General features: G+C 47.8%; 1 protein-coding gene across 1 annotated transcript in view; it reads right to left on the bottom strand.

Moving 5' to 3' along the window:
* Window positions 1-1,426: 1,426 nt before the first annotated feature.
* Window positions 1,427-23,597, bottom strand: part of LOC135808884 (sushi, von Willebrand factor type A, EGF and pentraxin domain-containing protein 1-like) — a 108,226-nt gene continuing 86,055 nt past the window's right edge. The window contains exons 15-21 of the mRNA XM_065322125.1: window positions 22,253-22,438; window positions 21,701-21,901; window positions 17,048-17,233; window positions 16,590-16,787; window positions 15,239-15,424; window positions 3,334-3,437; window positions 1,427-2,134 (exon numbers count right to left, since the gene is read on the bottom strand). Coding sequence (XP_065178197.1) covers window positions 2,093-2,134; window positions 3,334-3,437; window positions 15,239-15,424; window positions 16,590-16,787; window positions 17,048-17,233; window positions 21,701-21,901; window positions 22,253-22,438 — 1,103 coding nt within the window. The 3' untranslated portion in view covers window positions 1,427-2,092. The remainder of the gene's footprint in view (window positions 2,135-3,333; window positions 3,438-15,238; window positions 15,425-16,589; window positions 16,788-17,047; window positions 17,234-21,700; window positions 21,902-22,252; window positions 22,439-23,597) is intronic.

Here is a 23,597-nt window from a genome sequence, read left to right on the forward strand (position 1 = left end):
TGTCCGGGTGTAATGACGCACCAAGGCCCCGGAACTTGCGTCCAATTCCTGAGTGATTTTTGTGTGCCTAGCCTCTAGGTATCATACCATATTTGTTTGGTTCAACCGTTTTGGATGCCCACTGCAATACCATTCACTGTATTATGTGTGTATGTTATCCAAGAAATCTCCCATATTTTTGGGTGGACAAAACCTCGCCATAAGTCAGTAACCTGGCATTTTGCACCAACAGAACTCCTAGGATATCAGCGCCGTCTCAGTACCTGGGGACAGTTGTAAAGAAAAAGAAAAAATACCCTTGGCCCACAATGCCCCACTAAATAATCCGAAGGGTGTCGCGAAGACGACAATTTCCTTACCTTTCTTTCGTGGACGAAAAAAGACACTTCGCTTCGTCCGTTGCGCATGAAACGAAACATGAGGGTAGTGTTTATCAATTAGAATAGGTATCATGCACAAAGGAATGGCGAAAAGGTGCTATGCTCGAGCGCTGGTCGTCGTCTTGTTTGTCAATTTTGAGTCCCATTGAGAATTTTCTTCTCCAGACCTCTCAAATTTCCCGCGGTTGCAAATAAAAGTGCAACTTCTAGACGACTTTTTTGAATTTGGCGCACGGACTGTTAATATTGCGGGCAGCTGTATGTGGCCAGCTGTGTTTGATGGTACGGTACGGTACGGGAGACGGTGTAGTATTACCCTCGATCGTACCTGTCCCGTACCTATCCACTACCGTACCGTGCCATCAAAGACGGCTGGCCACAATGCATATTCAAATAGGGCTTTCAAATGCAAGATCACAATGTGAAACAACTTGGAAGAATTAGTATGTATGCGAAGTGTATCGGGGGATGCATGCAGGGCGCGCGATAGTGCGGGTTCGAATCCCAGGTTATGTCTTAAAAAAAAAGGATTTTTTTAAAGAATTTATAACATCCCTATGCTTTTTTTGTCTAGGTCATCAAGGCAAAAAAGCATAGCGTAGGGCCCTGAGCTTCCAAGCTCTCTCGTTTATTTTTGCTTTGTTTTTGTTTACTGCCATGGCTGGCTACCGCCCCTTCCCTCCATATCGGCCTATATTCTCTGGCCACGGGAAGGTGAAATAAATAAATAAATAAATAAATTTTGGACTTGCTATGACACATTTGTATGTGTATGATTTCCATGCAACAAACATGCGTGCAAGATGGTCATTGACCTCGTCTATTTTCCGTACCGTATGCACCACAGTCCACTTCACTCTCATTTCCGCCAAAGTAGGAGTTTGACCTGTTTGTATGTAAACGCAGCCATATGTGTGACCATACACAAGTGGTTTCGCTGGAGAGACATCAGGCTCGCTGCCGCAGAACCTCGCCGCCAAAGCGGAACTCCAGTGCATGTGTGACCGGGCTCTTGAGCCAACGAACTGTTCCATGGGTGATGTGTGTAGATGCATGATTGCATAGAATGACTGTGCATATTCTTTATCGATTCGGATTAAAATTTGTCTCCTTGTCGCCAAACTGTTCATTGTACTTCCTATGTATGCTTCTGCAAATCCCGATAGGTGCAAAGAAACAAACAACAGCAGTTTCAACACAAGATACACGAATTGCACTGCCTCAAACGATAGAAAACGAAATCAAAATGAAGCAAACATATTCATAAGAATAGACAGGCTAAAAACTAAACACCGTTGAAGGTTTTGAGATTCTGCGAGAGTGGTGCGAAATTGAAATAAAGTGAATAGCTTTTAGAAATGGAACAAAACCGATTGTGTATATTATCTTTTTTTTCTAACGAAACTACAGTACTTAGAATGTTTGCAGGTGTGAGACTATGAGCAGACATGGTGCACTCACATGATACAAGCAAAACTAAGAATATGCTGTGTAGACTATCAGACGGAGTGTGGTTACAGTGTATAGGCTACTGTGCATGGATTATGCGGTGACGTGTGACTACTGTGCATGGATTATGTGGTGACGTGCCACTACTGTGCATAAACTGATACACTCTGGAGAGTGCTGTGGGTGGCAGAGTGGACTGTGACATTGCTCCGAAAATATTCAAACGTTTGAGAGATGGCTTACAGGGCAATGCCCGGGTGTGACTAGCTCCATGATAGCATTTTCTGAGCAGAATTGGTCACAACCTGTAGGAAAAAGGAGAAAGCCGATTACACTGTGATAGAAATAATGTGAAACTGAACACAATACAGTACAACTTGAGTGTACATGAAACGTAACAGTAAGGGTATACAAATCTGTACTTTATGTCCAAGGTACTGTACAACATTACCTGAGAACAAATGACTCCTATAGCATTATGCACCAGCAACAAAATAGTACTTTATACCCAATACCATCGTATATCCATGCAGTGCTCTATGATCATACTAAAGTTTTAATGTGTATGTAGAACTGAATGTCAGGTTTGATATTTACACTTTTGTTTGACACACTATAGCATCCATATTCATCACATACTCTTTCTAGCTCATCATGGATGTTATGAGAACTGATGGAAATGTTTTTTTTTCCATTGGTTGGTTATAGTGTTTTACGTCGACCATGACGGCTACAATGCCCAACCATACTACAATGAACTGATCGGCTACATCATTGTATTGCAAAAAAATTCCATCTGTTCGAATAACATGCATGATGAGCTAGGCAAAAAAGCATAGCGTAGGGCCCTGAGTGAAAGAAATAAACGTTCTTTTTGCATTCGAGGGTAATACGACACCGTCTACCACCTTGATGACCTAGGCAAAAAACGCATAGGGATGTTATAAATTTTTCATTTCTCCTATTTTTTCAAGACATAACCTAGGATTCGAACACGCACTTTCGCCCTGCATGCATTCCCCCGATACACTTCGCATACATACTCATTCTTCCAAGTTGCTTCACGTTATGATCTTGCATTTGAAAGCCCTATTTGAATATTGTGGCCAGCTGTCTTTGATAGTACGGTACGGTATGGGACAGGTACGGGATAGCGCCAGGCATGCCGATTGCACAAACAAACAAACACCAAATTAAAGCTGTGTGGACCCTGGCTAGCGCCTGACGTTACTGAAGTAACGTCTTTTGCATAGCTACGGGAATAAAGAATATTCGTTCGTTCCTTCGTTAGCATCAGGAACGTTCGATTACTGAAAAATTGTGCTCGTTTCATCGCAAGACTATTCAACCATACTGCTGTACAGTAACACATGCAGCACAATCTTTGGTGCTTCTGTTAACATTTGAGAGGCTCTTTTTCCATCAGTTATCGGGTCAAGAGTGAATTTTGGGACAGTGAACATGTGGTCTCTTCATGTTGGCAGCAGCACTGCAATTAACTTACGACTTGAAGATCCGATAATGCCTGGAGGATGCTCCCATATGTGCTGAGGACCTCTTGTTTCATCCGAGTAACGAGCTTTGCATTGCTTGAATTGCGCCTAATGCCTGAAAATACAGCAAGCATGAAAGATGAACAAAATGTATGATGGAACTGGAGCGTCGGAAACCTGACACAAATATCAGTTTATGCTGAGCATTAACTGTAGTTAACAGTCACGTAACACCCTCTCAGCTGGCTCTCTTGCATGGGGTCCACGTTGCACTTGTTCCTTACCCATACCACAGCTGATACGCTGGCCTTGTCACTGTCTGTGCATGCGACCACGTGCACATGTTGCAAACACAACCGGGGGCTGCGCGCCCTTCACTGACGTCGGCTTAGCATGGCAGCTGGCTCACTAAACTGCCTGTGCGTACTGATTCTCCTTTCAAGCATTTGTTGTTCCACGCTTGCTTGCTGCTCTGGCTCGCTGTTTTCTCACAGACTAGCTCTCTGCCAGAATTTTCCTCTCTGCCAGGATTTTTTTCCGCGGCAAGCTCTCGTTCGTTGGAACGGACTTTTCGGGCCAGAAAGCCGCCCTTGTTCTTCAAATCCTATCCTGAGTCCACAAGCCGAGTAATCCTGCAATCGTCAGCGGAAGCGAACTTTCTCGCTCTCAAACATCGACAGTCTGAATGGACACTTCAGGCCGGAAAACTGTCCTCATAGGACTCTCCTGCTGAGAATGGAGAACACCACACCGCGGCAGACTGACGGCTTTGGAAGCGGCGGACGTGAGCCGTGTGGATGATGGCGCTGCTCTCGGCATGAGCCCGCTTCACACCATGATCCGCTCACATTGCTCAAGAAAGAGCGCGAGGGTGTTCACGATCTTCTCACGTAAATCGAGACATTCACAATGCTTGCCGATAGTGACCAGTATGGCACACATAGATCTGTCGGAGCTGTTGGCCCTATCAAGGAATGGTCGCCCATTCGACTCGCCAATTCAGGTCGGCAGGCATGCTGGACTCTAACTGCTAGTTGATCACGGCTCTGCGACAAGCCGAGTCGGTCTACCCCGCGACAAGGGGACCTGCACACTCGGGCCTACCCTGAGTCACTTGAGATCCTTCTCGACAGTGGAGGAAAATGTTTGTCCTTAGCAGACCACGGCCTACACGCCATACACACGTCTGTCGTATCTAGTCCTTGCTAGTTTCTCAACTTTATCAAGGCTTTGCTATAGATGTGATTGATAATAATAATAATAATAATAATAATAAGAAAGGGTTTGCTCCCCACACCGGAGCTCGCGCTATTCCGCCGACTTTACTTGACACTTGACTGACTCACGACTGCCATCCAGAGCACACGAGAAGTCCATCGAACCTTCGACTCGGCAAACCTGCAAGAAAGCACCACTCCCTGCTCAATACACAGTGTTTCGGGGAATTCACCCCTCATCAGTTGAGCTTGAGTAGGCTGAGGAAGATTGTGCCTGAAGAGCACCACTTATATAGTGCTCTCCAGGCACAAACATCATCAGGGATACAAACTTACAGAGACGCTCCGTTTCCAGCGCGACAAACACCTCGTGAACACCAGATAGCAGCGTGAGTCAGTGTCGCTCCTGGACGGTGAGACAGACGTCGAGGACCCTCGGTCATTCGCAACGCTGTCACCTCCAAACCAACTAGTCGCAAGCCCGCGCTGGGCACAACAGTACGAAGTAGTGGTTGCGACTTCGGCGATGATTTGTAAGAAAGGGTTTGCTCCCCACACCGGAGCTCGCGCTATTCCGCCGACTTTACTTGACACTTGACTGACTCACGACTGCCATCCAGAGCACACGAGAAGTCCATCGAACCTTAAATAATAATAATAATAATAATAATAATAATAATAATAATAATGTTGAACGGTCTCTGCTGGGATGACGACTACACCATAGCTCAGTGGTTAGAGCATCGTTGGCTACAAGCGAGGGTCCCTGGTTCGAGTCCTGGTGGTGACAGTCAATTTTTCTTCAGACTTTTCCCGTTTGTCTCTTTCCCTCAAACCAGTTCATATTTTATGACTTGGGGCTCCCCGCGTGCTAGTTTGTACGTGAAGTGTGTGGGTTACAGTGAGGGCTGCGTCCCACCCGCCTGTGTGGATTCACAGGAAGTGTGAGTTACGAAGTCTGAAGAAAACGTTGAACGGTCTCTGCTGGGATGACGATTACACCATAGCTCAGTGGTTAGAGCATCGTTGGCTACAAGCGAGGGTCCCTGGTTCGAGTCCTGGTGGTGACAGTCAATTTTTCTTCAGACTTTTCCCGTTTGTCTCTTTCCCTCAAACCAGTTAAAATAATAATAATAATAATATTAACTGGTTTGAGGGAAAGAGACAAACAGGAAAAGTCTGAAGAAAAAATTGACTGTCACCACCAGGACAAAATAATAATAATAATAATAATAATAATAATAATGATCAGTCGGGGAAGTGAACTGCCTGAAAAGAGAAAAAAACGCCAGACCCACCAGGACTCGAACCTGGGACCCTGCTTGTCATGAGCAATGCTCTAACCACTGAGCTATGGGACCAGGCTGAACCTAGAAGGCGCTGACAAGTTTTTCACTCCAAAGGCAGCTCACAACACGTGCCACACATACTGATGGCACTTGGGTCTTTTTCCCTCCCCCAGGGGACCAACCACGGTCAGTTTCTGGAAACTACCAGAGGTGAAAGAAAGTGATTAAATTTGGAAAGGATTGGGAGAACTTCAAATTCAAATGATCAGTCGGGGAAGTGAACTGCCTGAAAAGAGAAAAAAACGCCAGACCCACCAGGACTCGAACCTGGGACCCTGCTTGTCATGAGCAATGCTCCAACCACTGAGCTATGGGACCAGGCTGAACCTAGAAGGCGCCCCCCCCCCCCATAGCTCAGTGGTTAGAGCATTGCTCATGACAAGCAGGGTCCCAGGTTCGAGTCCTGGTGGGTCTGGCGTTTTTTTTCTCTTTTCAGGCAGTTCACTTCCCCGACTGATCATTTGAATTTGAAGTTCTCCCAATCCTTTCCAAATTTAATCACTTTCTTTCACCTCTGGCAGTTTCCAGAAACTGACCGTGGTTGGTCCCCTGGGGGAGGGAAAAAGACCCAAGTGCCATCAGTATGTGTGGCACGTGTTGTGAGCTGCCTTTGGAGTGAAAAACTTGTCAGCGCCTTCTAGGTTCAGCCTGGTCCCATAGCTCAGTGGTTAGAGCATTGCTCATGACAAGCAGGGTCCCAGGTTCGAGTCCTGGTGGGTCTGGCGTTTTTTTTCTCTTTTCAGGCAGTTCACTTCCCCGACTGATCATTTGAATTTGAAGTTCTCCCAATCCTTTCCAAATAATAATAATAATAATAATGTGGAAGAGAAAAGGACATATGGATACGAGTTAAGAGTAACTCTCCATCACTGTAACATGATACTATATACAACTCGTATTCCATATCCATTAACTCGTATCCATATGTCCTTTTCTCTTCCACATTTATTTATGGCTCAACATCCGAGTTTCAAATAATAATAGTAATAATAATAATAATAGTAGAAAGGAAAAGGACATATGGAAACGAGTTAAGAGTAACTCTCCACCACTGTAACTAGATACTATAATATACAGTCAGAAAGTGCAACAACTAGGCACAAAACTGACAGAGTACTGAGACATTCGACGTCCTGACACCTAGCTTCAACACATCTCCGTAGCGCTAACCGACAGCCTTCCAACTTGGAAGGTTCAAGGTTATGGAAAGACCAAAGAGGGGAAGGCAAGCGCAACGAAAACGAGCACAAGCTACAGTCCCAACGGAACAAAGAATGTCGATTGTCACTGGACGATGACGAGACCAGTAGGCGATTTGACAAAGCGGTCTAACTACAATTCGAAGCAGCAAAGCAGCACACCACCCAACTTGGGTGGGTCAAAAATCGTGTGAAACAACTTGTTTTGTAGTCAACTAGTCCATCACAATGTCATGCATGAGGAGTACTGTAGTAGTTTAGATTTCGGCTTGTACAATTCGTTCTCGCAAAGCTTCCCCCTTCTTAACTTATCTTTGATATTTTTGACCCACCCAAGTTGGGTGGTGTGCTGCTTTGCTGCTTCGAATTGTAGTTAGACCGCTTTGTCAAATCGCCTACTGGTCTCGTCATCGTCCAGTGACAATCGACATTCTTTGTTCCGTTGGGACTGTAGCTTGTGCTCGTTTTCGTTGCGCTTGCCTTCCCCTCTTTGGTCTTTCCATAACCTTGAACCTTCCAAGTTGGAAGGCTGTCGGTTAGCGCTACGGAGATGTGTTGAAGCTAGGTGTCAGGACGTCGAATGTCTCAGTACTCTGTCAGTTTTGTGCCTAGTTGTTGCACTTTTTGACTGTATATAGTATCTAGTTACAGTGGTGGAGAGTTACTCTTAACTCGTTTCCATATGTCCTTTTCCTTTCTACTTTTATTATTGGCTCAATACCCGAGTTTCAAATAATAATAATAATAATAATAATAATACTCAATCTGCGGACAGAACTGTTTCGTCCTTTGTGAACTCGTCAGCGCAGCACAGAGGAAATGAGGCCGAACCTGATAGCAATGGAAATAAAAATTTCCAATCAGGTCCGAACGTACCTTGCCAGAGTGCTCAAACTGACAAGTCAGTGAGCTCTGCATAACGCAAACAGCAAAGGCACTACCCCACGCAAGAGTGCTCAACTGCTACAAGAGCAGGAGCGAAATACTCAATCTGCGGACAGAACTGTTTCGTCCTTTGTGGACTCGTCAGCGCAGCACAGAGGAAATGAGGCCGAACCTGATAGCAATGGAAATAAAAATTTCCAATCAGGTCCGAACGTACCTTGCCAGAGTGCTCAAACTGACAAGTCAGTGAGCTCTGCATAACGCAAACAGCAAAGGCACTACCCCACGCAAGAGTGCTCAACTGCTACAAGAGCAGGAGCGAAATACTCAATCTGCGGACAGAACTGTTTCGTCCTTAATAATAAAAATAATAATACCACAGCACCCGTACAAAGGCCAAAGAACAATGCATGAGAATACACTGAAATTAAGCCAAGTCCACTTCTGTCTCCAGTCAACAAAAAACTCATCCATAAACAATGTCTGATCTCCATTTCGACTTGTCTGCAGCAAATGCTCGTGCTCCTTCTAGGTCGCTGGCATTCTTCAAAGGGATGTCGTGCCCTGCCAGGTCCTTCATGATGGTGGTAGGGAGAGTAGCCGCGGGACGGCCCCTTCGTCCACGTGACCCCGCTTGAAAATAGCAGGACATCGCTAGGCAAGGGGGTGACTGCTCACTCATCTTCAGCACATGGCCAGTGAGGCTACGGCGTCGCTTGGCAACAAGCTCCAACAGTGGCTGCGAGCCACATCTGGAATACAGATCATCATTCGTAATTCTGTCTGGATATCGCACTCCCACCAGGTTTCTGAGCTGTCGGCGGTGAAAACACTCCAGTCGCTGAAAGACTGCCTGGGGTACTCCCCAAGTCTCACAGTTGTAAAGGAGGACAGGCAGCACAAGCGAGCTGTACAGCTTGAGCCTGGACCTTTCTGACACATGCTTGCGCCCCAGCCAGAGGCTGCACATACTACCGTATGCCTGGGATGCCTTGGAAATCCGCCTGTCGATATCCTCAGCGCTCCCCATAAGAGAGCCAAGCTGCCTGATGCTCCGCCAGGATGAATCGCCTGACGTAAAGTGCACCCATCCCGTTTTTTGCTCATTTAATTTTAGGCGCCAAGACTGCAGTGTCGAGGATATGACGGGTAGTGATTCCTCGAGCCAAGGTTTACTGGTAGAGTAGAACGTTATGTCATCAGCGTACCCCGTTTTCTGGAGGGATGCCTCCATCAGTTATAGGTCGCTGTGGGAGTCTTGGGCGACATTCTTGCAGGGCGACTTCAAGGTAACAGACGAACAGCACGGGACTTAGACTGTCCCCCTGGGGCGTGCCGATGGTGGTCTGGAATGCCTTGGAAGTGGAGCTGCACATACGAACAGATATGGTGGTGCCATACAGAAGATGCTGTATCATGTGGACTTCATCGCGGCCAAGGAACGAACTCATAACATCCAGGAGCTTGGCTCTGTTGATGGTGTCAAATGCCTTTGACATGTCTAGACATGTATCTGGTAAGGAACGGAGAAATTCTGACACTGTTGTTGATATCCGTGCCAGTATCACGAGTGAGAATACTTTCCTTATTGTATTGAGTAGGACTATCGGTCTCAAACTCGTGAGTGGTCCGCGGGGTTTGTTTGGTTTGGCCAACGGGATTAGGACGCCTGGGCCGACGACGCTCGAGAAGTCTAGGCCTCGGGTGATGCTGGTATTCAGGAGATCTGCAACTATAGGACCGGTATATTCTGCGCCATATTTCAGCAGCTCTCCATGTACCAGGTCCTCTCCACAGGCCTTTTGGTTCTTCAACCGCTGAAGGGCTCGGCTCACCTCAGCAATGGCCACGGGAACCTCCAGCTTATGGGGCGTTGGGCGTTCGACTGTTGATATCAGCGCAGAATAGAACTGCTGTCGAAAGTGCGCCGCGATTATGTCCGCTTTTCCCTGGCTCTGGGCAACAACTTCACCGTCGGTAGACTCAACCTTCACCGAACTATCTGCAGACTTCCGTTTCAGGGCCTTCGCCGCCTGAAACATCTTCACCGAATCAGGAGCGTTATCGATTTGTTCAGCAATTTTGTCGAGGCGATCATTGGCTTCTGAAAGCTGGGTGTTTCTGATTTTATGGAGAACTTGATTTCTTGCTTTCTTTAGCTCTGCTGCGTTGCTCGGCCCAGAGTCGATCAGAACCCTGAGCCCACTTTGCTCACGGGATAGTTCTTGAATTTCCGCACTTTCTTTTATCAGAGTGCCACGATTTGAGCGTCTCATGTGTCCAACAACCTCTTTGGCTGACTCCCTCATTAGGTTGGTTGTAGATTTCCAGAAATCCGCAACGGGAATGCTGTCTGCCACACTAGAGAACAGTAGAGAGGATTGGAGCTTCAGCTTTAGGTTTTCTCGGTATTTGAGGCTCTTTTCAGGATTCGCAAGCTCCGCCACAGCAAGAGGTTTCTCCATGCTTTTTGTAGATTTTGCATCGTATGCTCTGAACAAGCGGCTTGTCTCCAGATCGGCAATAACGAGCTTATGATCACTGGCAAGCTGTGTCCCTCCGTACGAGCGTGCCCTAATCAGCTGCGGACGCAGGTGCGTAGGGAGCAGCACGTAGTCAATCATGTTGTAGATTTTCTTTGTTTGGCCTGTTCCCTTGACCTTGACATGGCCTGTCCAGATAGTCCTGTAACGCATTGATTATCGGAATACGGTGTTTGCCAGCAGGAGTTGTTGAGAAGCAGCCCACTCCACCAGCGCAGCGCCATTCTCGTTTCTAACTCCTTTGCTGTATTGGCCGACACAAACGCTGGGAGTTGAACCAACTTTGCTGTTGAAATCTCCGGCGCAGATTTTGAGCGTTCTACTGCTCTGAGTCTTCCATGCTCGTGAAAGCGTTTAGTAAAATTCGTCTCGGAGAGCAGGGTTAGCAGTGGCCGTCGGGTTGGTTGGGCCGTAGGCCACGATGAATCTCACGTCCAGTGCCGTCAGTCGATTCTGTCGTGCCCGCCGGTCCTGGGGGATCTTGAAGTCGGTGTATCCGACGCGTTCCGACAGTTTTTTGTATCTGGTAAGGAACGGAGATAAATATTGTGAAACTGCAAAGCCAATGCCGCCATATAGGCCGCTGTCCTGTCCAAAGCCCACAAGCCGATAGCCTTCACCAATCTGCTTGTCGAAGCTGTCCCGAAGCTTCAACTCCTGTAGGCCGCAGAAGTCAACACGATAATTTTTCAAATCGTTCGTCAGCTGCTGTTGCCTCGTCACAGATGATATTCCACGGACGTTGAACGTCGCGATACGTAACGTTAGCAGTTGTCGTTGAGTGTTCATTGTTCACTAGGAGCGTTGACAAAGAGTTAGATAGGAGAAAGAAAGAAAGAAAGATAGGAGAGAGAGAATAAAGAACGCTGAGCAGTCAGCCCAACACCAGAACACCAGATGTGATTGATGGACAGGACAAAAAGCAGCATAATCATGTGGATCACGAACTATGCCCACGGTGCCTTCACCCCATGGCAGTAGGACATTGTGCCTGTCTGGTTTGCGTCAGCTTCGTACCCCGTCTACGCCCACTGCGCTGGATATGTTTGGACCAAAATCATGGCAACGTCGGCATAAGCCATACATGCTTCTCAACCGCACAGCTCTATCCACATAATTTCTCCATTGGCTAAGAGGCCAGTGCAAGATGATGTTCGGCCGGACCTAACGTTCTGCCGCATACACCCAGTATATCTCCGACTACCTGCAATGGCGGATGGGACGACAGCCGTTCCGTATCCACTCCACCATTCAGCCCAACGAAGTCATCTTCATAAAGCATCTCACCTAAGAAAGACAGCCACCATGGCCTAATCCACTATCTCTCAGCATTGGAATGCTTGTCCTCTCGCAATTCGGGCAAAGGCAACCTAGCTGCAAGTGGGAACAATATTTGGCATTATTTGCTGTTGGAAATCTGGATGCACACCCCAGCAGAGCATCAGAATTCCGGACGTTTGTCGGACTCAACACGTTCACAAATTTTCGGAGACCTGAACCATGATGCCGTCCAGCGAACTGGTGAGGACAGGCCAATTTCTGTCGTATTCACTTGTTGGCATCCTCCAAACTGTTGTCATAATTAACGTTCCACATGTTTCTGGAGATCCTAACGTCTTTTGACCGGCTGCACTGCACTAAACAATACCCCATCTAATGGCCATGTACGTCCAGCCGGCGCCCTTTGTCCGGTGTCACCTGCATCACGCTAAACCTGTTCCAATCGGGGCAACTCTACCCGAGAGCACTATCGACCACATCGTCGCCCATCAATTCGTAGATTAACCATCAATGCAGCACCTGCAAAAGCCCCGGGCACAGTGCATGAGCCTGTGGCACCATTCACCCAGTATGGATAAGACAACCGGCAGTGGCGGATGGTACGACAGCCGGCCCGTGTCCACCCCACCATTCCGTCCGGGGCAGTCATCTTGGCTAGGCATTTCTCCGAAGAGAGACAGTTATCTTGGACTAATTCACCATCTTTCAACACTAGATGGTTCGAGCGTGCACAACGCCACTATTGTGTATCTTCTGGCAATTTTATCTCAAACTCATTATCATCTTAGAGGCCAGTATAGCCTGCTTAACCATTGCAACCAAGCTCATTTCTCAGCTACCTTTGCCATCCCCAGTAATGAAGTTGGGCGCGCCTGCAGTTTCACTTAGTAGTCACTGGAATCGCCTCTCGTCTTACTCTTGGACAATCGTGTAATTTACCACATCTCAACATGCTTTCCTAGCTACGGGTTTCAGTGACATTACTGGAGCTGGGCACAATGTAGCTGGAGATACACCAGCTCGACATCACACCCAGCGAGTCCAGAGAGGTGTACGCACTTGTCCAGCTTCATCTGATCCAAGAACGCGACCTCACATGTGTCTAAAGCGTCATCAGCTGGCTTCACATTCCCGTGGTGCATACACGGCGTGGTGGTGGTCGTGCCAGAAGAGGAAGATCCGGGCCGTTGCACCTACGGCCACACAGATTGCACCAGCGACGGTACCTTCTGCGTATTGAACTTAATCTACCACCGTGATCCAACATCTCCAGATCCATCCAGTACGCAACTGCAACCGACTGCCGGGAAACGGCTTGCAGGTCAACGGACGACGCTACCATGATCTGCCCGTCATCACATTTTTGGGCATGGAGTTGGATTCGCAAGCAAGGGGGATGCGGCAACCATCCCCATAGCCACCGAAGTGCAAGGCATAGTTGGCTCATGGAAATAATCACCAAAGCACGGGTGAGATCAGACTAGTTGAACACTGTCGTATGGCCTCTGTAAGAGTGGCTGCTCTGCTCCCCTTGCACTCTACGTATCTCGTTAGTATTCCCTGATCGTGCTGCTGTGCCTGGCGTATAGAGGTAGCTAAACTAGGGCTCGCAACGTTTCCGACAGTCTTACCTTTAGCGGGCATATGTTAGCTATGTAGCTGACTGGGTATAACGTTAAGCCTATTCCAGCTGCTCTCTCACATCTTGATTGCAACCCACTAAGCATGGCTCCGCTCTCGGTTTGAACAGCTAGTTCAGGGCTCAAGCCGCCATAGGCGGTCTTATTTTTGGGTGGTATTTGTTAGGTGGCCTGCAAAGCACTCCATAAGTCTTTGAGCTGGTCAGTTAACTCCAGGTTACCAGCCCCGCCGCATTCGTCCTACCATGCGGTTGTCAGGGTGTAAGCGTAACCGTGTTAGCAGCGTATCCACATTTGTCCCACCATGTGGAAGCACAGTGTAAGCCTAACCTCTTTCTCTTTAGCTGCCCCTTCCACATTTGTCCTACCATGTGGAAGTGCGGTGTAAGCCTAACCTCTTAGTTGCCCCTTCCACATTTGTCCTACCATGTGGAAGTGCGGTGTAAGCCTAACCTCTTTAGCTGCCCCTTCCACATTTGTCCTACCATGTGGAAGCGCGGTGTAAGCCTAATCATTTCACCCACTGTGAGTCCCGATCTAGCTCAAACCTGGTCTTGAAATGTCTGTGTGTGCAGTGGGATGTTAATACTTGGTCCGCGTCAGCAATATTGTCGCTTATCTTTCGACAATTTGAACTTAGACTTTGGACATGAACGCGTACACTTGAAGTGATAAAACTTGGTACGATGGACGGTAAGGTATAGAATGAAAACTAGCTGTAAGGAATTTATTGTCCAAGGAAGGGTTCCTACTTTTTTCGGTCCTCTTCGTTGCTGCTCTCGACGCTGGTGACAAATATTTTTGCTCGGGTTCGACTCTCTTGCTTTTGCAAGCTCATCTCTCTTCCTCTCCGCTGCCTGGCTATTTTCTAAACAGAAGTCGATCGTGACGGTCGCCTTCTCTATAGGACTTCGCGTGGGCAATACGACAGCCTGTGTGGTTCAAATCAGACGCCGTTCTTTGCAAGATTTATTTTGAACGACGACGACGACGCGTACAGTACTTGCAAATCTCCACGACGCGCTGGATACTCCGAGCGTTGAGTTGGAGGTAAGGGAGCTGAGATCTCAGCTTGACGAGCGATCCCTGAGGTGAGCGGTCTCGGCCGTTCAGCAAAATGAAGCTGATTCCGAGTAGCCGATTACTTTCTTGTGGCTTGCGCTGCTCTTGCCTGCACAGCGTAACAAGATACGCTGATCTATTTTGATTCGGCGCTGTATCAATCATAATCACCCACCCGTCGCTCTGGAAATCCACTCGAACTGTAGCTAGACCTTTCAGATACTAGTAAAAAAACTTACTAACCAAAACTGGGATGAAATGGGCTGCCGAGTGAGCTTTGGCGAAATATAAACAAAGCTGAAAGATAAGCGACAATATCGCTGACGCGGACCAAGTATGTTTTAAGCACACTGACTTTTTCTGTGAACCAGCCATGGTGATGAATCATTCCTTGCCTACGTAATAGAAATGAGTGGCTGTCCCATGAACATGAGCATGGAGACATTCATAGCGGCATGGTAGTGCAGTGCAGATACAGTGACAACATGTTTGTAGTATAGTACCATGCACAGTGTACATACTGTCAAAAACAAAGTCAAAGATCACACGTCATAAGCAAGTGATGTTGCCAAGGTTAAGCCAACCGAGTGTATATCTTTTAGGAACACGCTTTATTCGCTGGTCACGTTTTGAAGTGCAAACCCACTGTTGCCTGCAGAATAACAATCACCCGGATTTCCGGACTTTGTTCTTATTCAGTTATCACATGACAGTCTACTGATGCAACATAATGTACTTACTCTCGCATGTGGGTTTTGTACGGGACCACATCCTGTTGGCCATACACACTCCAGTAAGAGAAGCATTTGGATGATTCTGCATGTCATAGCCAAGTCTGCAGGTGTACGTAACTGTATCCTCGTACTTCAAGCCAGTCACTGTGTAGTTACCATTGGTAGGTGCACCAGGGTCAGCACAGCTTTTACCTGTAGACCATGTACCAATAGAGTCAACCAATAATAAGTCTATATTTTAAAGTTTGATAGAGTTTTACAAAGGAAAACGTCTGAAGAAAAGAATGTCTGCCACCACCAGGAATCAAAAAAGGGAGCCTCGATTGTGGCCAGCAATGCCTCTAAAATTATAATTTTTTCTAACTGTTACATGCTAAAAGCGGCTATGATAGATCATCATGATCATGTTTTCTTTTCTTTCTTAGCAGTGAGGAACAAGGATAAAGGCAACTTGACAAACTAAAACATGATTAAGTTAATGTTGCTGCTACTTGAAGTAGAGAAAGAAAAGGAACATATGGATATGGGTTAAGAGTAACTGTCCACCACTGTAACTAGATACTATTATACAGTCAGAAAGTGCAACAACTAGGCACAAAATTGACAGAGTACTGAGGCATTCGACGACCTGACACCTAGCTCCCACACTTGCATCTCCGAAGCGCTAACCAACACTCAACAGTCTTCCAACTCAGAAGGTTTAAGGATAAGGGGAGACCAACGCGGTATAGTGCAATTCGTATTCACAAAGCTCCCCCTTCTGTACTTATCTTTGATATTTCTGAGCCGCCCCAAGTTGGGTGGTGTGTTGCTTCGAATTGTAGTTAGACCGCTTTGTCAAGTATCTTACTGGTCTCGTCACCGTCCAGTAACAATCAACATTCTTTGTTAGCTTGGCAGTTTTAGCTTGTAGTCATTTTTGTTGCGCTTTCCTTCAAGGCTGTTGGCTTGCGCTTTGGAGATGTGTCGGAGTTAGGTGTCAGGTCGTCAAATGTCACAGTACTCTGTCAGTTTTGTGCCTACTAGTAGTTGTTGTTCTTTCTGACTTTATAATATCTACAGTCATGACCAAAGACATCCAACCCACGTGCCGAAAACAGCGCCAAGGCTCATGCGGCCGCTGCGGCCCTCGGATCGGTTTCGGGAACATGCATGATGTCATGGAAGTGGAAACGCGGCGCTACTTTTGACTCGCGGGTCAGATTTCCTTGGCCACAATTGTAGTTACAGTGGTGGACAGATACTTAACTCGTATCCATTATGTTCCTTTCCTTTCACAATTCATCATTGACTAAACATCTGAGTTTCATATTGCACACCTACTTCAAGTAAGCAAGAAAAGTATTTATATACGTACGTGTGCAGGTTGGTGTGTTCTTGCTCCATGTACTATCTGCTCGACATACAGCATCGGTATTCCCTGTGAATCCTGTATCACACACCCATCTAACAATGTCACCATATTGGAAAGGACCTCGTCTCCAGAGACGCTGTCCTAGCCGTTCTACATAATACTGTCCAGATGTTGGTGTTACTGGAATGGGACATTGGCGGGCTGCAATCAAAGAAAAGATCAAATTACAGTTCATTGGGTTCAGGTCACAAGGATCTGCTCTCCTTTTTTCTCCTTTGACTGCCATGGCTGCGATGTACAAATTCCTTTACCTTTGATCTAGCTTAGTATCATACCATCATTGAGTTTAATGCCCGCGAAACACTTCCATCATGAAAAACTCCGCCGTGGGCCGGGGGAGGGGGGGGTGGGGGCATCGACTTGTACACTCTTGGTTATGTACTCTTGATAACAGCACTTACGTAGACATGTAGGTTTGGGTTGAGACCATTGTCCAGTTCCTGTACATGTCACTGTGAGTTGACCACTTGGTATGTTCTGCATCTCATAACCTTGGTTACAAGTGTATACTGTAGTCTTTCCATAATCAAATCCGTTAGACGTAACCTGGCCATTTTCAGGTCGACCAGGATTTCCACATGTTATCCCTGTTTGAAACACATGTTGTAGAATAACCCCACAGCAGTGTTAAAAAATTGTGATGAACAAAACAGGACTAATCTATAACATATGTGAGCGCGTGTGGGTGGGTGTTTATGTGTGCGTGCGATGTTTATTGTGTGTTAAAGTAAGTGTGTGCACATGTGTGTGTGTGTGTGTGTGTGTGTGTGTATGTGTGTGTGTGCATGTGTGTGCACTAATGTGTGTGCAGGTGCATGTGTGTGTGTGTGTGTGTGTGTGTGTGTGTGTGTGTGTGTGTGTGTGTGTGTGTGTGTGTGTGTGTGTGTGTGTGTCGGTCGGTTACCGATTTACAGCATATGCCATGCATACATCCAGTTTTTTGCAACTTGTTGTTGGAGGAGGCAGTTTGCTCTTTTTGAGCTCTGTCTCAATGATGGATTAGCCACACTTGGCAGCCAAGTGCCGTATGGTGGAGACCAGGCCTTGGCTGCTGTGGCCCGTCCTGACAGCCTTGCGAGCTGTCGGGAGGTTTGTTGTACGCATTGCACTAGTCAGACGAAGTGGTTTGGGGAATTTGTAGTTTTTTGAATTTGAATGAATTATGGTCACAACGAGGAGGACGGGGAAGACGAAGGCGAAGGGGACACTGGTCACTGCGACATGGAACGTTCGGTCCTTGGTGGAGGACGCTGGTGATGCCAAAATATGCCGTAAAAATAAAAATGTCTCGGATACCGCCGTTGACAGGAAACTGGATTTTCTTGTGGAGGAACTCGGCAGGTTCGGCGTGGACGTTGCTGGTATTCAGGAGACGAAATGGTTTGGAAGCGACGTCTGGCCTGCTGGGAGCGGTACGTTGTTACACTCTGGGAGGCCTTTGCCTTTGGGGAGTGAGCCCGGCCGCCGGAACGAGGGAGTTGGAATTTTGATGAATTCCGCCGTGACCGGGATGTGGAAGAGCGGAGGGGAGCAGTGGAGCGCCGTCAGTTCGCGTATTGTCACTGCTCGTCTTCTTGTCGCCAAGCGAGGTGATAAACTCCCTGGTGGAGGTAAGCGACACGCAGATTTCTGTGTCTCTATCGTCAATGTTTATGCTCCAACGAGTAAAGCCCCACCGAACGTAAGACGCAAGTTTTTCGATGACTTGCAACGAGTTGTGGACAGTATCCCATCCAGAGATGTTCTTGTGCTCCTTGGGGATTTGAACGCGCGCGTCGGGTCCAGCACTGACTATGCAGACAGCGCTGTGAGTCGTATCGATGGCATGCCAGGGGATGAGCGGATGTGGGGTTGTGTCTTGGGCCAATTTGGCCTTGGAAATTGCAATCGGGCTGGTGAGGAGCTGTTGTCATTCTGTGCAGCTAATCAATTGTCAGTAATGAATACATGGTACAAGAAGGGACGAAGTAAGCGTGGAACATGGACTCATCCAGCCACTCGCCAAGTGCATCTCATTGATTATGTCATCATGCGTACAGCTCATTGCTGCTACTGTAAGGACGTTGGTGTTGTCCGCGGCGCACTGTGCTGGACTGACCACTACATGGTTCGGGCCAAGCTTGTCCTGGACTTCGTCCAACGTAGATCCACTGTCCCTAAGCGGAGGTCGTATGCCACCCATCGCCTGCGTGAGCCTGATACGTTACTGCAGTACCGAGAGTCAATGGAGGCAGCCTGTGGTGGCGCGGTCGGTGGTGGCCAGAGTGTTGAAGAGACCTGGAATTCCCTTCGTGATGACATCACCAGCGTAGCGGAGAGAACACTGGGCCATGGTCGGCGGCGGCAACCAGACTGGTTTCTGGAGAATAGGGCAGCATTGGAGCCACTTATTGAGGCGAAGCGACGTGCCCATGAACGAATGTTGTCGGCAGGCAATCAAACGACACGTTCCGGATTTAGATCAGCCCAGCGGTCGGTTGCGAGGGCGGTGCGTGGTGCAAAGGAACAATGGATCCGTGAGGTGGTCGGTGATGCTGAGCGTGCTCAAAGGGATGGCTGTGTGAGGTGGAAATGCATCCGAAAATTGCAGCGAGTGGATGATGGCAGGCGTACGGTCACACCCTCGGCGGTTTATGATGGAGACGGACACCTTACTGACAGCCCGGAAAGTCTTGTTACGCGTTGGCATGCACACTTCGACAGAGTGCTCAACATTGCTAGTCAGTTTAGTATGCATGTCATTGATAACATGCCTACTGCTGAGCCGCGTCATGAACTTGACATGGCCCCGACATTTGAGGAGGTGATGGCTGCGATGCGGAGGATGAGTAGGGGCACGGCTGGTGGCTCGTCAGGTATTGTGCCGGAATTGGTGCTGGGTGGCGGTCTTGCTCTCCACCGGCGTATTCATTCTCTGATTTCCCAGATTTGGGCAGGTGGCTCCGTTGTTTCTGAGTGGCGCGACGCTGAGATTGTACCCATACCGAAGAAAGGCGACCTACGGTCATGTGACAATTGGCGAGGCATCAGCCTGTTGGATGTAGTCGGTAAGCTGTTTGCACGGGTTATCCAGGATCGCCTTCAGGAACTGTCCGAGGATGTGCTGCCTGAGTCACAGTGCGGTTTTAGGAAGGGACGTGGGTGCGTCGACATGGTGTTTGTGGCGCGCCAGCTAATCGAGAAGGCCATCGAACATGATACGCCACTGTATGTCATATTTGTCGACCTGAAGAAGGCTTATGACAGCATACCTCGTGAGGCGTTGTGGCTTGTCCTCGGGAAGCTCGGTATTCCACCTACCCTTCTCAGCTTGATTCGGTCCCTACATGTCGGCATGAGGGCTCGGGTTCGTATATCTGGTCGCTTGACGGAGGACATATATGTTAACAATGGTCTTCGCCAAGGCTGTACTCTTGCCCCCACCCTATTCAATCTGTATTTTGCTGCCGTAATGTCGTCTTGGCGTTCCCGCTCTTCTGTTCCCGGCGTGTCCCTGCGCTCACGCCCTGGCCGGAAGCTTGTTGGGGATCGAACAACCAAGGCGCGACTGAACACGTACCAAGTTACCGAGTCCCAGTTCGCTGATGATGCCGCTGTATACACCACATCAAGAGAACATCTGGAGACCCTGGCAAACGAGTTCATCGCCTGTGCCTCTCAGTGGGGTCTCACTGTCAGCATCGCCAAGACAAAGGCCATAGCAGTCGGCCCGGGGGACCTACAACCTGATGTCGTCCTCGATGATGGTGGAGTTGTGGAGATGGTCTCCGGCTTTACTTACCTCGGTAGTGTGGTGAGTTGCGATGGGTCACTGGACGTGGAGATCACCTCCCGCTTGGCCAAGGCATCTCGTGTGTTTGGTTGCCTCCTGACCCCGATTTTCCGGTGCCGGGGTTTATCCATCGACATTAAGTGCACGGTATATCGCGCTTTTGTCCTGAGCACTCTGTTCTACGGTGCAGAGACATGGGCTGTGAAGGCTACCCACGTCCATCGGCTGACCGTCTTCCATCGCTCCTGTATTCGGTCTATCCTCGGTGTATCGCGGATCCAGCAGTGGGAGGACGGGCTCACATCGGCAGAATTGGGCAGGCGATTTGGCATGTCTCTTGACATCTCCGATTTGCTCCGACAGCATCGTCTGCGCTGGCTGGGGCACATTGCCCGTATGGAGGAACACCGCACTCCGCAGCAGATGGTATTTGGCGAGTTATATGCCACTCGCCCCCGCCACGGTCCGAAGAAGCGATGGCGTGACGTTGTTGTCACTGATCTAGCTGCGGCACAGATCGGAGAGGGAGAATGGTTCCATCAAGCCCAGGATCGCCCAACCTGGAAGCGGTTGTGTCGTCAGCAGCCTCCTCCACCCGGACCGAAAGAGTTCCGTTGCGCATGTGGCCGTCCCTTTGGCCGCATTGGGGACCTGAGGAGGCACGCCCCCCACTGCCGCGTCTGAGCCATCATCGCTACGCGATGGGCGTCCAAGGTCCAAGGTCCAAGGTGTGTGTGTGTGTGTGTGTGTGTGTGTGTGGGTGGGTGGGTGTGTGTGTCTTTGTGCAACAGTGCCGGGTCACCTAGTCATGGCTATCCGGGTTTTATTAAGCAGGGTACCCACCCTCACATCCTTAAAAGGACTCTTTTGTAGGTATGCACGTGTTTGTGTGTGTGTTTGTGTGTGAGAGAAAGAGAGAGAGTGTGTGCTCATGCATGTGTTCACATGTGTGTATGCCGGATTCCTGCTGCTGTGTACATGCCAATGTATGTGTGTCTGCTCCTAAACTTTCCTTCCCATTTTGCACGCTGTGTGACTGTGCCGTTACCCATACTTTCTCATTTGCTCTGTAGTGCTCCTATTCATTTTGTTTTCATTTAGTGTTTTTCTGTTTGGCGTGCATGAGCAGTGTGGATGCCGAGACCCTTAGTCGGTTTAGCTGCTCTTGCTCCGCCTCCACTGCTCCGGCTGCCATCGCTATGTGCATCCGTCTGTGCTTTTTTTGGCCGTTGTTTGCACCATGATTATTTGTGGCTTTCTGGTAATATACAAAAAAACATACTTTGGCAGCCTGGGCGGTTGTTACTCCATCTTTCATTAGCCTGACACACAGCAGTAGTAGGTTGAGTAGTAGAATAGCCGATATAACATGTCCATGTGACAGTGTCGTTGTACAGGTAGGGTGTCAGACTGGCACGCTGTACTCCCATTTGAACAGAGAAGGCACCAAATGTAGGACTGCCTGGATCAGGACATGCCCGGGCTGTTTAATAGAGAAGCACAGAGAAACACGCAGTGCATTAAAAACTGCATCCAGGTTGCTGCGCCGTTCTGAGGAAGTGCTGTGTCTGTATGTATGGGGGTCTTTTGAAAACAGGATTATGGCGGAAAAATGTTATTCAATACCCGAAAACAAATGCCGACATCATATTATGGGTTGTGTGCATTAAAAAAAGTGCAAGTTGATATGTACTGATCATAGGTATGCCTCTGTTAAAGATTAGCACCTCTACTTAACAAACAATCCCGTACCAGGACTGGGCTACATATCTGAAACGCTGCGGGATGGAAAACCCACCAACCTGAACCTGATAGAAAATTATTTCGTACTTACGCAAACAAGTGGGTTTATCATGAGACCACCTTGTGTCGGATAAACATCGTGTAGTAACAACACCACTTGTAGAACCCTCCATGTAGAAGCCTTTATGACATCGATATGTTACTCTACTACCAAATTGTTGACCTGTCGATGTGCTATCTCCATTGACAAGCCGTCCTTGGTCTTGGCAACTTATACCTGTTCACCAATATTTATTGTAAAAGAAAAAGAGAGATGGAGAGAGAGAAAGAAAAAGATAGATAGATAGATATATAGATAGTGGTTGAGCACTCTCATGTGGGGTAGTGCCTTTGCTGTTTGCATTACGCAGAGCTTACTGACTTGTCAGTTTGAGCACTCTGGCAAGGTACGTTCGGGCCTGATTAGAAATTTTTATTTCCATTGCTATCAGGTTCGGATTCATTTCCTCTGTGCTGCGCTGATGAGTTCACAAAGAACGAAACAGCATGCTGTCCGCAGATTGAGTATTTTCGCTCCTGCTCTTGTAGTGGTCGAGCACTCTCATGTGGGGTAGTGCCTTTGCTGTCACAAGTTGCATTACGCAGAGCTCACTGGCTTGTCAGTTTGAGCACTCTGGCAAGGTACGTTTGGGCCTGATTGGAAATTTATATTTTCATTGCTATCAGGTTCGGCCTCATTTCCTCTGTGCTGCGCTGATGAGTTCACAAAGAACGAAACAGCATACTGTCCGCAGATTGAGTAGATAGATAGATAGATACACAAGATGTTTGTTAGATGTTTGTTAGATAGATAGAAAGATAGATACACAAGTCATCAAGCGATGGATAGCCGAGAAATTCGTTGTTACTCCGAGTCTCGTGCGAAAGCACTCATCAGATAACTTCATACTTTGTCATCCCTTTTCCTTGCGCTATTGAAATGTACCTCCATCACCTCTGCCTTCTCTCCGTATATATTCTAGTGATTGTTAGTCTTGGTCATATGCTGTCTGATGAAGTGTTTTGACACGAAACTCGGAGTAACAGCAGAAAGAGACTTGTTTGATTCATTGCTGTGTAATATTTGTAGATGGATAGATAGATAGATAGATAGATGGATAGATACACAAGGCAGAACAACAGAGAACAAAAGCTTTCTCGTAACTCGGAGTTTCGTGTTCCAAAACACTCATCAGACGATAAAACATGATGTGCTATTCGCTGGTTATACATTGTACTACATGTACATGATGTATAGGGTTATTGTAATGTAGGCTAAGGCAGTGCTATAACCACAATAGAAGATAACACCAGTGCTGGAATATACTGTGACTAATATTAGCTTATCAGCGTAGTTACTTCAAAATAGTTTTATCAGCTCAAGACAATCATTTGTG

The sequence above is a fragment of the Sycon ciliatum genome, chromosome 2, assembly GCF_964019385.1.
Source record: "Sycon ciliatum chromosome 2, ocSycCili1.1, whole genome shotgun sequence".
Taxonomy (NCBI): domain Eukaryota; kingdom Metazoa; phylum Porifera; class Calcarea; order Leucosolenida; family Sycettidae; genus Sycon; species Sycon ciliatum.